We start from the raw sequence: 16,933 nt of genomic DNA on the forward strand, positions 1-16,933 counted from the left end.
CACATGTTGTTTATCGGAAATATTGCTCAACCAATTGCACCATAAAAGGCGACAGGTGTAGTTTATTAGTTGGCGCTGTCACCGTTTCTCCACCCGGCATCTGGAATAAACAACAGGTGCTCAGATTGCCTGCAGATATTACACCATGCAAAACCTATATTTAATTAATGAGCCGTTGTTTTCCTTTGTAAAACTTGTCACAATGCCTCACTGTGCACAACCTAATATGCATTGCAAAGAATGCTACGCCAATAAAGACGCCTTTCACAAACATAATGGACACTCATTTGGCTTCAAATGAATGATATCTTCTTGTATTTGAATGTTCACTTAATAGTAATACAAGTTTTAGTAGCCTACTTTAAATACAGTAAGTGTATGTGCATGTGATAAAAAGAACACACTGAAAAACTATTTGAAAAGACACATTTATTGCTACATTATCCTTTGACACATGCCTGTTGGCTACTTAAACTGTACATGTCATGATGGAAATAATTCCAGATTATTTTTAATTATTATTTGTTTAGCAGTTTGATATGCAAACAAGACATCAATTACTATGTTACACTGTATTGCTCAGAGCATGGAATATGGCTACATCTATTAAAACAGCACAAAAAGGTTTTCATATGTAAAAGTAAATGGAGACATTATGAAATGCACAATATTTGTATGAAAGATAAGTTACATAACTTATAAAAAATGAATATTCTAGTAAAAACTCAAACATGCAAAGAGCTTTGACTAAGTCTGAAGAGCGAGATTTACTCTGAGAAGACAAAGTCCATTTTCCACCTCCGTCTCGTTAAGTGTGATCCTGTTAACAGTGCTATTACATAAATGTGTGAAATATGTACAAATAACAGATGATGCCGACCTGTCAAAGAACATTTTGGGAGATCTGTTCATTCATAGAATGGTCAAACTCCTTCGCACACATGCACACACTAAACAACAGCTCACACACTCTCACACACACCACAGGACAATTTAAATCCGATGTCTGAACACAAATATGGGAATGTCAGTTCTCTGAGCTCGATGAAAATCACGAGTGTACGTGGTTAATAGTGATACACTGAAAAGATCAATCAGAAACATATCTGGCTCCTCCAAAAATCAAAACTGCAGATGACACTCGTCACTACTGGGTTTCATCCTTTCAGATATATTCAAAACAGACAGATAACCAATAAATATATAAAATATGTACAAAACATCGGCAGTTTACAATGCATTTGTCTGTTACAAGTTAAGTGTAGGCACAAAGTTAGAAGTCCGGTTGGGAAGCAAGGAGATGATTGTTCAAACGGAGAGGGCTTCCTGGTTGCTCTTCGATCAGCATCTGGACATCAAACACACAGATGATAGAAAAATTAGACTTTCTATGGAAATATTATTAATGTCAAGTTTGTAAACAGGGTTGGTAGCATTACAACATTTTTTACAAAAAAGAAAAATACAGTTACTGTCTGCTAAAAAATATACAATGTCTTTATCACATATGTGTAACTGCTGTTTAAGTTAATGTTACTTACTTTATGCTGTATTTGATTCAGTTATTATCAGATGCTCAGAGGTGGCCCATGGGGTTTGATGGGTCTGTCAGACTGGGATGGAAAGCGAGATGCATGGACTGTTGATCCGCCATGGCTGCAGACGCCTTCTCTTCCTCTCTCCTCCGCAGACACGCTGCCTTCGGGTTCAGGTTCCTCTCTGTGAGATTCAACAACAATGGGTAAGCGTTTGACTAAGTAAAGAAGCTAAAACATGTGGTAGAACAAGGATGTTATTCATTGCCATCCAATGTGAAATGCGAGTTCAGTTTATTTTGAAAAAAACAACTGTATTCTGCTTTGGCTGTCGCTTTTCTGTTAAGTGTACTGCTGTAATAGTGGCTTTAAAGCTGTTCTTATCAATATTTGTATATTAACAATCAATTTGACTTTGTTTAGTGTACATTATGTTATTTGTAGTCAAAAACTCACAGGCAATTTTCACCAGACTGCTATTCTTCTCAGCTAATGATGAGCGTTTTAGCATCTTTCAGCTGTTGTTTTGATTTGACGGTTTGCAACCTCAATGTTTTATCAGCTTTCATCAGTGTAGTTTTCAACTGCAGCAGCTGGCAGCTGTTTTGACCCTTCGTTGCACTTGCTGCCTAGAACCAAAGAGGTGAGACTAGCTGGTGATATACACTAAAGGAGCATTTAGCTGCTCGAGATATTTCCCTTAGGAGTTGGAGGGCACCAAACAAGAGGTAAAATAGAGTGAATATTAGGCTCATTATCATCAGGTTGACAGAAACATGACTCCAAATAAATGATAATATTGCGCTATGTCTGCTAATTGTGTAAAAAAACTACTTTTTTACCTCCAAGTGGATACAAAAACAATAAAATAATGCATGTTCAAATTGAAAACATAAAAATGTGTGTTAGTAGATATAAGATATTTATCCCGGATAAACTGTTTACATCTTTAGAGTCTGTAATCAACTGATTCATCTCCTACGCTGACTCCAAACCTCTTGTTGTATGTTAGGTGTCACTCTCCGTTATTTATTTTACTTAAAACATTCCTCCTTTAAGGATGCGCTGACCTCTGACTTGTTGTTCCAGGCTGAGGATCACAGACACGGCCTGGTGCAGCACCAGCAGCTTGGTCTGCGGCTTCTCGCTCTTCAGGTGCAGCTGAACCATGTGACCCAGCTCCTTGAAGGCCTCGTTGATGTCCCGCACACGCAGGCGCTCACGGGAGTTGTTGGACATCCTCCTGTCGCGCTCACGTTCGGCCTTCTGCTCCGGGGTCAGATTCTCATCCTCATCGATACTGCAACATCAATGAGAGAGAAATAAATGCTGGTAAGAATTCTGTATCAAGTTATTGTCTAAATCTTTCAAAAGCCTTTTATGTTTTGATACTGATATTCACACATCTGTTGAGTTATACTGTGGGTGTGTCTGCCCTCTGCTGGTCACTGGGCTGACATGTTATTGGGTCTTCTGAGGTTATTTGATTCATCCTCATTTGTTCTGTGAAAGCCATTCCATACTATATTGAAAATCCCTTTCCAATCAATAACCCCTGATCAAGAGCTGCAATTTAATCACAATTTAATACCTGGTTTTGTTACAATCATAGTCTCATTGAGTGTGAATAAGAAAACAAAACAAAACGTCCAATAAAAAATGTTTGCTGGAGGATTGCCCACATACGTCAACTTCAATTTCCCAAACTAGATTATAGATCTAAATAAAAAGAAAGGACGCACTCAGGCTCCAGAGCTGATGTCATGAAGAGGGTTGTCCTGAAGTGACCGCTGAAACTAGAGACACCAGGACAAATTAATCTGTGACATTTTCAGGAAGTACAGTCTACTTTTAAATCTCTGGCTCATGTAAAACCAAACCAAGTTAGTGAATTTAATTGCAGAACTAAACGTTTAATAAATGTATTGAGAAAAAAATTCCAAACTTTGTGGGGATTTAAGTATTTGCTGTCTTTCTGTTTTATATTTTCAATACATTTGGATTTCATGATGTCACTTATCATATAATGGTCTGATAACAAAAGAAAATACATGTAGTAGTTGCATCCTTAGTTACAAATAATAATACAAACTATATGGAGCAAAATAACTAAGCTTATGTTGTATTTAACCCCTAATGGCGATTGGCTACTGAAGAACGAGGAAGGACTCTATAAAAAGATTTATTTTGGCATCGCTTGTGTACTTCTTTCATAACCCTACCACCTTAATACAACTTTCAGTGTCTTTACATTCACTGAAAGTCCTGGCAGCTCCTCTTTTTTTCTCCCTTAACTTAATGCAACAGGAAAAAGAAATACGAGGCAGAGTTAAATAGGCTGGCCTGGACGCAGCTGCCCTCCCACAGCAGGGGGTCCCGCAGTGTTTTCAATTAGTGAAACCAAACGGTAAGAACACTCTAATACTTGCCTCTGAGGGAGGGACTTTCTTTAAATCTGCTGTAATGCTTTACTGTCACAAAACCCATTGTTTTTCAAACCCATTGTTTTTTTTCAGTGCAGATTTTAAATCATGCAGTTATTTTTAAACCAGTAAGCCATACTAAGCAGCTGGTTTTAAACACAAAACTAGTTTTTCTGAATGGTTGAATGCTGTTTTTTGTTCATACTAAGCAGATAAGTGTTACCTGTTATCTCCTTGTGTTTTGTTTTTGCTCTCCTCATCTGATCTCTGGCTGTCGGAGCTGTGACTGTGGTTAGTGTGGTTCATCTCTTCTCGTTCCCTGCTCTCCATTTTCAGCTCCAGATTACTTCCTGTGGCACATCACACAAAATAAAAAAAATGGTATATTAAAACTGTGAAATCTACTCAGTCCTAGCTCATGGGTTCAAAAGTTCAGATGTGAAATACACGAGTGCATCAGCCTCTACCTGCACTTTGCATGTCATGTATTGTGGCCCTCTGTCTGACTGGGTACGGGTGGCCATTTTGTGTGCGGCTCTGGAAGGCTGGGTGGTTGTTGTTCATATTGACAGCTTCAACCTTTAAGGATCATAAAGAAAGGGGAGAGATAAGAGCTTTATTCATGTGTCCATAGCCTCAGTCACATACAGTATACAACTTTTACATCCAACCAATGACAAATAAGTAACAAAACAAACATCTGCCTCCGACGTAACACCGGGTAGATCTCTTGCTCTACAGAATTAAATTAATCTCAGACAATCTTAATCCTGCTATATACTCCCTGCATATAACACTAAAACAGATACATCATTTGAAAAAATAAAAGTGAGAGAATGTAATGCCCCCTCCCCCCAAAGGATTAGACTAAAAAGCCCTCTCCCCTGCATATACTCCACTCCAGCTGGGCCAAAATCCCCTGGTCTGCTGAAAGGGAAACATGCTGCACGATGAAGGCGTCCCCCACCACCCACAGTGGAATTAAAATCTGCACATACTGTACCCTCGCCATATAAGAGCTACGCGTATACCACTCTCCATTGTGCTCAGTTTCCTTTTTCAAGGACAACAACCCGTACATGGGGAAAACATGCAGACATAGCGGGTGGAACATTCCAACACATACACAAAACATGGAATTTCCATACACACTGCCATGTCCCTCCCTACATATTTAAAGGAAATGGATGTTTACCATGGTTGGAGTGTGGCAGGTGAGCGGCAGGGGGCCGGCAGATCCCAGGAGGCCCTGCAGGTTCTGGTTCAGCAGGCCGTGGATGTCTGCAGGCAGGCCGGCCGTAGGGCCCACAGCGTGGTTCCTCAGGACGTGGATCACATCGTCCAGTCTGTCCAGCCGGTCCTCCACCTGAGACTACGCACACCAACAGAGGAGAAGTTATTTATGTGACATTTGCCAATCAGGAAACAGTATTGAATTTAATCGAAGTTAAATTCAATCTGACATTTTTCTGTAACAAATAAGAGCTCTTAAATCAATTTTCTCAAAAAACCTGCAGTTTTTCAGTTTAATTGTGTCAAGAACAGTCATGTCAAGTAACATAAAAGTTTAATTGGAAGTAGAACGGCACTTGTAAGGCTAAGACCTCTGCTAAGGCCTAATGCTCTCCCGCAATGTTAAAAAAAGTAAAAGATAATGTCTGTATCTGCCTCATGATTTAGGTCTGCTTCTAAACATATTGGGTTCGTCATTGGCCCATGCTACACCTGTCCACCACTTTAATGAAAATCCTGCTTATATACAGACAGAAAAAAATAACAAAACTACAAATATAACCTCTATGGAGGATGTAATAATATATACCTTAAATAAATTGTTTAATATTGTTAGGATCTACTGTAATAAATGTCCTGCAGGAGAGATAGCTGACAAATAGACACCACTCTCATATCTGTGTGTTAGATATAAAGCCAAGGCAAGCAGTTATATAGCTTGACTCTATTGGCTCTATTTCTTGGCCCGCTGACCTCCTGCTGTCTTGTCGTGACCTTGAGGTTGCCAGGTCTGGCAAAAAAATCCTGTAAAACCACAACTTCCGTTTAAAAAAAAACAAAAAACTTTAAAACCTATAACCTTCGGACATGGCTAGCTGTTTAGCCCAATTTCCAGTCCTTGTGTTAAGAAATCTATTGTCATTATTATTAAAATAAATTGTATTAGTATCACCATCATTTTTTGGTTATATTTCATAATGGCCCTTTCAGGTGTTTGCACATTTTTAATATCTGTTTTTATTGTTGAATATTTGTTTGAATATACTTAACATGAAAAATATCTTAGGAACTGCATATTAAATATATTCTCCTTTTTCCTTTAATTAACATCTATATCACACAATCATTTAAACTTCATGTGATATAAATCAGGTCTTTACCAATGATATAAGGGAAGACTCGTAGTGTGGTGAGACTGGTGCTTGGGCTGAACTCCGGGGCCACATGTTGGTACCTGGGAGGAAGAAAATAACCCAATAAGGCCATGAAAAGACAGAAAAATGCAGAATAGAAATAATATTTATACTGTCGCTACAGCAGCTTGTGTTCCTCCAGTTTACCTTCAGGTTCAGTTGCATTCGGGGACGGAGACCTGACTGGTGTGGACGAGCTGGAGGGGAAGTTGCTGCTGGTGTGATCGGGGGAATAAATCTGGCAGCAGACATGGGGCGAGAGAAGGGTGGGGGGAGGAGTGTGAGTAAGGCATGGATCATTTTAAAAGCACACCTTGTCATTTCTGCGTAGGTTTTTACAGCCGCTGCCTCAGCCTTTGGAGCAGGCTCGTAACCTGAACTAAACTCATCAATTCTGGTCATTTTACTAGTTGGCAGCCAATAAAAAGTCCAGCAGCACGAGAGTGGCCTTTCGTTAATACGCACTAGACTGCTCCAGGCAGGGACAAACCCCTATTTTCCTTTTGCATTATGCCGCTGTGGCTTTCAGGGCTTGGTTTTATGCGCTGGTCTGACTGTTTGAACATAACACGGCATAGATGAGCCGCTCTAATAGGATTGAGGTGGTGCATACTTACAGAGGCCAGAGCTTTGCCCAAGGTATCGCCTGTCTGTGATCCTCCTGACACATGTCCCTTGCTTCCTGAGACTGAAAAGAATAAGAATATTAAATATTAAAACAATTAGCAGACAAACCAGAGCTGACATAAGGTGCAGATTAATTCCTCCATTTCCTCACCTGTTGAATTGTCTGAGTTGTTGATTGTCGGAGTGTGTGATGCTGTGTTGTTGCGGTGAAAGGTGGACATTGGAGGGAGACCCCTGTTCATGTCGGCAGCCACCACTGAGTGTGGAGAGTAGTCCTGAACAGTAAACACACATCATAATTAGCACGGGATGCTGTGCAATCAGACAGCCTATAGGTGCAGGATGTGAGTCTCACCAGGTGACTGTGCTGCACCGGCTGCAGGCTGCTGTACCCCCCCGCCTGGGTCTGGTGGGCTGCTCCCAGAGCACCTTCATAGCCCTGCTGGTTCAGCCCATTTACAGCATTCCAGATGTCAGGCGAATTGCTTGTCCCCTCTAAAATGAATAATAATATGTTATAGCCTGCACTGGAGCGGCATCTCAAACAGCCAGTCGAGGCATTAAGCTGTACAGCGGCCTCCACGGAAACAATAAAGCCCTGTCAGTCTGGCAATGGCTGGATAATGTTATTTTATAACAAACTATGTCTGAGCTCTGAGAATCATGGGAACGCCTATTTATTTTTAATGGTTCATGAAACATAACATAGGAATGTTAAGGGTCAGTAAGATTTTTTGTGGTTTCCTTACCTAAATATATATTACATATGACTATTTTCAATATCAAAAGTTTTCCTGTTTTACTAAATGTGTCTTACCTTTATTGTTATTCTATATGTCACTGCTGTTGGTATTACTTAGTATACAGAACATTTTATATGTATTACTCTTTGTTTTTATTTTAATCTCTAGCACAAGAATGTATTTCTTATCTTCTCTTCAGTATCATATCTACTAAAGCCCAGAAACCACTTAAGCTATGTGTGTTTTTATGTTCCTTAAAGTGAACCATATTTCTCTGACATGCTTGGATTAGCAGAGAGCTATTGGATGTATAGGAGTAACATTATGTACAAACATTCATTTGTTCTAAGAATTAACTCTAATTACTTTGTTGATTCTCTGAATTTTTATATAGCACAATTATAAGGTCAATATTTTTATCATATAATATATTGGTTCTAACTATACTACAAGAATAAATGGTTTTAGTGAATGCTGAACCTCAGCTGAATTTTCTAATCGCAGTGATTGCTGCTGGAATAATCATGATTATTCAGGATTGTTTGCGCTCACCAAAGAAGGTGCTTGCGAACACATTGTTGTGGGCCTTGGAGGATGGATGAAAAGATGAGTTCTGGTTGATGTCGTCGTCATTATTGGGAGACTGCCCATAAACCTAGGAAGAAAAGCGTGTTTAAGGCATTGCCGACTCTGACGTGCAACATGATTATACACAAACAATGATATTCTATTTGTCTTTAACACTGAAACCAATCTTGCTGTCACAAACGGCCTAATACTGTGAGTACGAGCTGAAGCAACAGTATTATAAAGCAAAGCAGAGAGGATGATGCACACTTAGAGCTATTGCGATAATCCATAAGCTGCAGATCCATGCACCTCCTCATCCGGATTTAGGAACCATTCACCATGAGAAATCCCTGTCCTAATCATGATCAGGTTCGACTGGCTGCAGAAGACCGGGATACAATTCCCTCTCAAATAATTACAGGCCTGCACATACTATGTCCTCTGAAAGAAACAAACACAGAACCCTAATGATCCCCTTATGTAGGAAACAAAACATTGCAAATGGCAAACAGATTTCAGAATTTAACTGAAGATACCTCTGGTTAATGTTTTTCTTTCAGTTCTAAAGGCTACAAACTGCACATATGCGCCTGAAACACACCAACACATGCTCACTCACTCAAACCAACCAAGAGGTCTGGGCTGCACCTGCACCTCCCCTGGTTGCTTTGATGTGCCCCAGGAAATGAAAATAAACCTCCCTGCACAGCATCAATGGGGTGTCAGTTACCCGGGCGACAAGTTCTGTAAAGCAGGCTATTAAAGACTCTCTTGAGTATGCTTGTGCAAGCACACTCACAGGCTCACACACACAAAGACACATGGTCTTAAACACACACACACACACACACACACACACACACACACACACACACACACACACACACACACACACACACACACACACACACACACACACACACACACACACACACCACACACACACACACACACACACACACACACATAGCCATGACCCTGGCTGGCATGAGTCCCATGGTGATTGTGGGCTTGGCCAAACAGAAGAGCCCCTGCCGACACTGGGCCCGTCTGAGCCGCCATGGGCAGCATATGGCGCAGGATAAAGCCAATTGTCCTCCTTACCATCAGCATAGCAGGCGACCCGTTAATAATGGTCACACCCCCCGCCCCAGTACGCCCTCTGTGGCCCCCACTGGAGAGGGGCCGTCACCATGGCATCCTCTTTTAGCATAGCATTGATTTAGGAACCATCAATCACTGCATCACAAATGATAAGGGACCTTTCTTCAACCAAAAAAAACACAACTAAGAGAGAATTTAAATAACGTAAAACCTTCATACTTGCTTGACCTCATATCATTTTAAACACAAGTAAATGTTATCATTTAGATTGTATTCATAACATTTCTAAAGTAATTTTAATCTAAAAGATATGTTACACAAACAACAAAAAGCCACACTATTTCCCATTGTGAAGGCACACAGCTTTACTCTGCTGGATGAGTGAAATATCAACTTGCTATTCAGGGCCTATGCTGTGCCCCACCATGGCCAACTCCAGCCACATGCAACCAATTTTCTGCCTCTGTGATCCACGATGTCTGGATATGGTTAGTCTCACAGAGATCAAAGCTGCCTTTGATAATGGCAGCAGCGGTGGAGGGACTGCTCCAACATAGCGGGGTTAAATCAAATAGAAAAAGCAGCAATCTGCTTCATGTCAAGATGTTTTCTGCTGCTAGGCTTGACTGCACGGCGCTCAGTGAACAGGAAGCATGAGGTCTCAACGGTGCATTTTAACACGAGATTGTTAAAACCACAAGTGAATGAGGTGTTAGTGGATGCTAACATTAATTCAGATGCTGTGCAGTTGTTATAAGTTGTGTGATTATGTAGGTAATCATTATTTTGTTCGTTGATTATCATAGAAAAAGGCCTTTCTATGCGAATTTGGTTTGAATTTGTTAATGGGGAAACAAACAAACATACAGGCAGGCAAACAAATGACCACAGAGATTTTATTTGTACCTTATGTTTCACAAAGTTCTTTCAAAAAGTGTCAACTAATTAAGTTTGAACAAGAATAAGCTTTATACTGTACCTTTTACACAATTCTTCAGGGAAGTGACAATGACACAACACTTAAAGACCTCTCCACCTCGGTTTCTCCATCACACACGCACACGCACACGCACACACACACACACACACACACACACACACACACACACACACACACACACACACACACAGACAGACAGACAGACAGACAGACAGACAGACAGACACACACACACACACACACACACACACACACACACACACACACACACGCGCAAACCAGCCACATGAAACAACCTAACATCCCATCAAATGTTCTGAACAGAGTAGGAAGCATCCGAGCCAATGCCTCACTAAAAGAGGATCAGAAAGTCAACTTTTATATAGCTTCCTTCCACATGAATACATTTCATATTGATGCAAAATGAAGTTGTCAGGGAGATAACACACTCTTCAAACACTATCAACAAATACAATGTTTTTCATAGTGCAAGTCCACAAACAAGCAGAACATCTGAGAACACAATACAAAAGTGCAACAGCATCATCACCAAACACACTGACAAATACATGAAAAAGATCACCTAGAAAACAAAAATATAAATATATAAGAAATGTACTCACCGGTTTCATGTTGTAGCAATACATCAGGGAGTTGTTGCCTGTGCCAGAGACAGGATGAGCACAGTACATAACTCCGTCAGATTCAGTGCAACACTCTCATACAATCCACTAGCAGCTCCTCTGTCCGTGTCTTTACTCATGTGTGTGTAGTCCACATGCACTCCTTCCCCTAACCTACCCCTGCTGGTCATGCAGCTACCCGCAGACAATTTATGCAAATAAGGGCCGGACCATTCCAGGCGGCAGAGAGGGGTGGCCCAGGGTTGATGCTATTACTGTACTACAAGCCTGGACTAGAATATTCTAAGCTGTATTTTTGTATGTATTCAAAGAAAAGTATTAGAATAAACAAAGTCAGGTTGTTTTGTTACGTTTTATGTGTCTGTTTTTAATTAAAGAGGCTGTTGCGCAAAACTGCATGAAAATAACTCATGTAATAATCAGGGGATTCCCCACCCACCAACACCTTGACCACACCAGATAAATTAAAACAGGGGGGTGAGGGTCCACTAACAGTGTCGTTTATACATTTTGTTGTTTAAATGTCATCCTCTTCTATGACATCCTACGTTGGTGTACAATCATATGCAGGCAAATTCAGAATGACGGCATACATGCAGATAATCACGTGTAAGCCAGGTAGATGTTTCCAGTAAACAGAAGCCTCCACACTCCTGTCTGACCTACTTGTACAAATAGATCCCGATCTTCAGTTTGTAATCACGTGTGGCTTTGTGAGCTTCTCCAGCGGCTGGGATAAAAGTTATTTATACAGCAGCCTGTCTGGGTGACCTGGTACTGAAAACACTTCCTGTGTGAGGTAAATCCACTGCTTGAAACTGACAGTGACCTACTGCATGTGCAAACAAACAGCTCAGATATTTTAGGGTAGGCCTAATTCCTTTATAAAACTCTCACTGTCTACTTGTGAGCCAATCCTCACTGTCGGGGTACCTTAAACTTTAAAGTTACCGTACCCCTCATACTGTCGGGTACCTTTAACTTTTCCTGTTTATTTTTGCACATTTCTGCACAATGTTAACTCTTTTTAAACTACGTAGCTCTTCCACTTTTAAATCCTGAGATTATAATTTTTCTTATTTTCATATTTCTATTCTATTGCCTTTTTTGGTTTGTTTATATTTCTTGTAAACATTTATTTTTCTTGTTTAATTTTAAATCAGTTTTTAAATAGATTTAAAAAGAGTTATATATTTGCTCTACTTAATTAAATCTGATTCTAGGAAGTCAACTGAGCTGCTAATGTTAAAATACTAATAGGATAGACGATGTCAACGATGCTAGGCGCTGAGCTGCTATATGTTGTGCAGTAATCTCTCTGTAGCCTATGTTACATACATATAGTTAACCGGAGAGGGAGAAACAACTCTGCTCAGACCTGGAGTGTGCCGGCAAGTGTCCTAGAAAGACCTCACAAGAATCCAATCAAATCATTTTCCCTGAGCCAGCCGCTCAGCACTTATCTTGAACTCACTGTCATACTAACCCTGCAGTGTTGACACTGAAGCCACACGGGACTGTGTGATGTGGAATCTTCTCAACACATCTATATCCATTTGAGTCATTACCATAATGCATGATGTGCTGCCCTTATGTATGAGTTTAAATGCACAGCTCGTGTAGTTAAAAAATAGTAAACCACATTTTTTCAAAGAATCTTTTTAATGGATTATAAGAAATAATTTAAGCCGATTAGGCTATATAGATTCTATTTATTTTTTTTTTTTTAATGCAGTTTCATTCATGGCCATGATAAGGAGTGTTATGTCAACTGATGGAAGAAAGTGCAAAAAAACCTGATCTGAGAGCAGAAAAAACTAAATGTGTTTTCTGGTTTAAATCTTTCTTAACCTGAGTTTCCTCAAAGTCTAATCCCGACCACGCTAGTGTTAACTGGGTTAGGCGGTCAGTCTCTTCATCATAACAATCATTGCTGGAACTTTCCTTTATTTTCTAGGAATAGCTCTCTCCTATAATTATTATTTTTGTCAAATGGTATTGGTTATAAAGAAGAAATGTCCTTATTGCAGGTGAAATAAATGACAGAAATCAGGACACATAATCCTGGAACAACAGTGGATACTGAATGACCTTTTCTTCTGACAGAAATCAGTTCTCCTATCTGGCACACACACACACACACACACACACACACACACACACACACACACACACACACACACACACACACACACACACACACACACACCACACACACCACACATCTTGGGTAAATGATCCAAGAGCAAATATATACAGTCCCCTAACCCTGAACTTTGCATCAATCTTAGTTAATTGCAGTCTTGTCAGGAGTGCGATTATTCAAACAGGTAATGCAAATGTTAATGAGTTCAGATTTGCATATCTTTATTTTCCCATGGTTGAAATGTCATTGGTTATGACGCTCTACAATGAAGAATGTCACTTCTGATGGCCCCATGATAAGTTGTTGGCCATTAAGAGGCCAAAAAAGCAACTGAAGAAGATGGGAGGAAAGGATGGAAATAAGAAAGGAAATTAAGACTTTTATATGCAAAACAAAACATATGCACTCACTGTAGCCCTCAGTTATCAAATTCAATTTTATTTGCAGAATATATTAAAGGCAAAAACTGTGATTGCATTTTGTAAAAGTAAAAAAACAATTTAGATATGGCTCACCTATATAAACAAAAATATAACGTATACCACTTCGCAGTCATGGTTGTCCTTTTCTGTAAGATTATGCATACTACGCCTGCAACACACATTTCCAGTGTTACTGGCATATTGCTCATCGTCATGCGCCTGATTTGACATGGCTCTAATAACTATCTTCCTGCCAGTGATTGGCATTCACACAAGAAGGGGTGAGTGGGACTGGGGAGCAGATGGTGACATTCCACATGACCAAACTGATCAATCAGCATGCTGGGACGCAGGTGCAGCACAGGCGGGCAGCACCACACCATCTATTTCACCATCTACGGGGCACAAACACATGGGCACCAATCGTGGCACCCTGAGGGTCTGCATGCTCCTCTGTCCCGCTGCGCCAAGGTTGATGACATCAGAATTTCCCATCCGCTCTTCCACAGGACGCCAAGGAAAAGAAGGCGGAGGAAAAAAAATGCTGTATAAAATCTGCAATAACAGGGATAGGTTGTGGTGACGTAGAAGCCAGGGACTCCCATACTTTATCCTTTTACTAACCTGATTAACAGAAAGTGAACGTAGATAAAGCTACACATCTTTTCATTTACGGTATTATTACTTGCACATCAAACCGTATTTTAGAGGTAATCATTATTTTTTATTTATTCCTTACTACAGCCACATTATGCTAGCCTGCACGCTTTCCATGACTTCATCGTAATATTTAGTTTAAGATTTGAAGATAATTATCATTGACCATAAGCCATGTTGATGTATTCAATTGTTTCTGTATCTCAAAAAACACATTTTCACAATTTAAAAACTGGAACCATACAATATGTGCCACAGGGGCGGAACTACGGGGGGGGGGGCAAGGGGGAAGCTGCCCCCCCCCCACTGTAGAGCCTTGCCCCCCCAGCTGCCCCCCTAACTTTTGTTTCCCTAAAACTGTACTAAAACAAACCTACACTATTTCCACAAGCTTCTCAAGCAACGAAACAAGCATTACATTAGTTAAAAGTGAATCATTTTAAATATCATTTTAGGCCCGTTAAAAACGCAGCTACAGCCCTGCATTAAACTGCGGAGCGGCGTTCACACAGCCCGCGGCTCACACCGCTGCAGAGAGGGAGCGAGCTGTCCCAGCACCTATGGATCAGCTTCCCCTGGGAGCATTTCCCTTTCCACTAGTTTTGTTTTTACTAAGGACGAGAGCTTGAAACTAAATATTAATAAAACGCTTTAGTTTGAATCGATAGCGTTTAACAGACGGGCGCTGTTTCGGGCGTTACGTTACAAAATACTACGCAGACAGCGTTAGCTGGGAGATCGATCACTTTGCTAAACTACGCGGTAGCCTACTATTAAATCCACGTAAACTACACATCACAGCCATGAGGCCAGATCAATGAAACCAGGATACATCCTTTACCGTAAAAACTGGATCCAAACACAGCTGCCTGTGTGCGCTTGATCAATACTTTCTGATGTTATATTTATGATATGCTACATATTAGCTAGGCTACATGGCCCTAACTTGTAAAGTTATACAAGCATTTGTACCAGTGCTTTTCACAAGTAGACTCTTGCAGGCCATAGGAGTGATTCAACAACAACAAAAAGACATATGAGAAGTGATCAGGACGAACAGAAAGAGGAAAAGGAAAAGAGAGATGAAAGGACCAGGAGGGTCAGAGCAGGAGGAAGAGGAGGAGATGAAGAGACCAGGAGGGTCAGAGCGGGAGGAAGAGGAGGAGATGAAGACATTAGTGAAGAAGAAGAAATATATGTGAGGAATGAAGATGAAGTATCAGAAAGAGGGCCAGAGGCAGGGATCAGGAGGCAGATGAAACTCCAGCTGGACCACATGGTATGTTCTTATTCTCCTTACATATTCCATTACAGCAGCTCAATCTAGCAGCTCTTAGTATTGACAAATATTGATTGAAATGTGTTACTGCACAGGTCACCTTCAGCTCTCTGAAGAGATGGGTGATGTCATTTGTGTACTTAATTATAATTAAGTACTTACAGTATGCAGAATTCTGAGTATTCTCTGAATCGGGTGCCTTTTGGGTCTTTATATCTTTGAAAAATGAAACCAAAATGTTTGGTCATAACATCTGGTAGTAGACTACTTACATTTTCCCACCTCAGGCACAAAATATAAATAATTACTAGGAATTTCCTTGAAAAAATGTAACAGAGTTGAAGTTTTTGACAAAAAGTAGGCATGAGACCTTGTTTAGCTAAGATATGGCACCACATGGAAGTCAAGGACATTACAAAATTGTAATATTTTGCAAAACTATTGTTTATTTTGTAATAAACAATTATTTACTATTATTAATTCATACAACATAGTTAAAATGTTGAGCTTGTCAATCTTAATCTGAAAATACAAAAACTGAAATATAGGTAAGAGAAGAAACACTTTTGTGATGTAATTCCCTCAATGCAGATCACACATGGACTGATCCATTATTTTAATAGGAGGGTAAATGGTATGGCGTGATGGGGTTGAAACAAACTGAGGGACAATATTGCAATTTCATAGATAATTCAAGTATCTTTTCAGAATTGATTTTTGATCAGTTAAAGTTGACAAGCATGTGATTATATTAGCAGCAACATTTTGGGATAATTGGCCATTTTGATTTGTTTAATATTAAATTAATATGTAATAATGCTTAGTGAGGACATGCAAATATGTCTGTCTAAGACAACCAATTTGTGTGTCTGTCTAAAACAAAATATATATTTAATTTTACATTGTAATGCAAAACAACCTGTTCCATTAATTCATTGCTTTAAAATACATTTTGTAGTTTCCTTTCATTTAAAATGGTTGAGGTAAGCTTGGGGGACTCAAAGGGCACCCGATTGTTTGTCTGAACACCTTGTTTCTCTTGTGCATTAAAGAACACTTGTGTTAGGGCATGAATTAACAATAAATAGGTTATATACAGTATAAAATACCACGTACTGTCCGCCCTCCTATGCCACCCTGGCATGACCTCTTGCCTCCCCTTTGCCCCCCCATGTAAAATGTTCTAGAACCGCCACTGATGTGCCATCTATTATCAAAATAGATGCCAATTAATTAAAAAGCTTTCGTACAAACATTATTTTTGGATGAGCACTTGAATTAGAAGGAGTTTACTATCAACAGTAGTTCTGATTTGATCAGACGGATCAAAATGTATTCGGTTAATGGCTGTACACTTACAACAGCCAGCTTTTAAAAGTAGGCCTATTGTGTTTCTACTAAAGCAATGCATACAGAA

General features: G+C 39.9%; 1 protein-coding gene across 2 annotated transcripts; it reads right to left on the reverse strand.

The window, feature by feature from the left end:
- Positions 1–411: 411 nt before the first annotated feature.
- Positions 412–11,145, reverse strand: LOC117538779 (transcription factor 12-like). Of its 2 annotated transcripts, XM_034204651.1 has the most exons (14): positions 10,992–11,145; positions 8,307–8,409; positions 7,367–7,506; positions 7,163–7,286; positions 7,002–7,072; positions 6,532–6,622; positions 6,352–6,425; positions 5,154–5,330; positions 4,426–4,537; positions 4,182–4,308; positions 3,278–3,331; positions 2,606–2,835; positions 1,542–1,719; positions 412–1,348 (listed from the first exon to the last, which is right to left on the reverse strand). In XM_034204651.1, the coding sequence occupies exons 1-13, from the start codon at positions 11,058–11,060 to the stop codon at positions 1,577–1,579; spliced, it is 1,515 nt and encodes a 504-aa protein (XP_034060542.1). In that variant the 5' UTR covers positions 11,061–11,145; the 3' UTR covers positions 412–1,348; positions 1,542–1,576. The 2 variants fall into 2 exon arrangements, with proteins under 2 accessions (XP_034060542.1, XP_034060543.1); XM_034204652.1 differs by lacking the exon at positions 3,278–3,331.
- Between the last annotated feature and the right edge of the window lie 5,788 nt (positions 11,146–16,933).

This window comes from Gymnodraco acuticeps, unplaced genomic scaffold (genome assembly GCF_902827175.1).
Source record: "Gymnodraco acuticeps unplaced genomic scaffold, fGymAcu1.1, whole genome shotgun sequence".
Taxonomy (NCBI): Eukaryota; Metazoa; Chordata; class Actinopteri; order Perciformes; family Bathydraconidae; genus Gymnodraco; species Gymnodraco acuticeps.

Bases quoted from the DNA above. Each gene is read 5' to 3' on its own strand.
- LOC117538779 (XM_034204651.1), bottom strand. From the start codon at position 11,060: ATGTACTGTGCTCATCCTGTCTCTGGCACAGGCAACAACTCCCTGATG. The intron at 7,287-7,366 runs GTGAGACTCACA...TTTACTGTTCAG, and splicing joins CGGTGCAGCACAGTCACCTG to GACTACTCTCCACACTCAGT. The intron at 5,331-6,351 runs GTAAAGACCTGA...TGGTGTGCGTAG, and splicing joins AGTCTTCCCTTATATCATTG to TCTCAGGTGGAGGACCGGCT.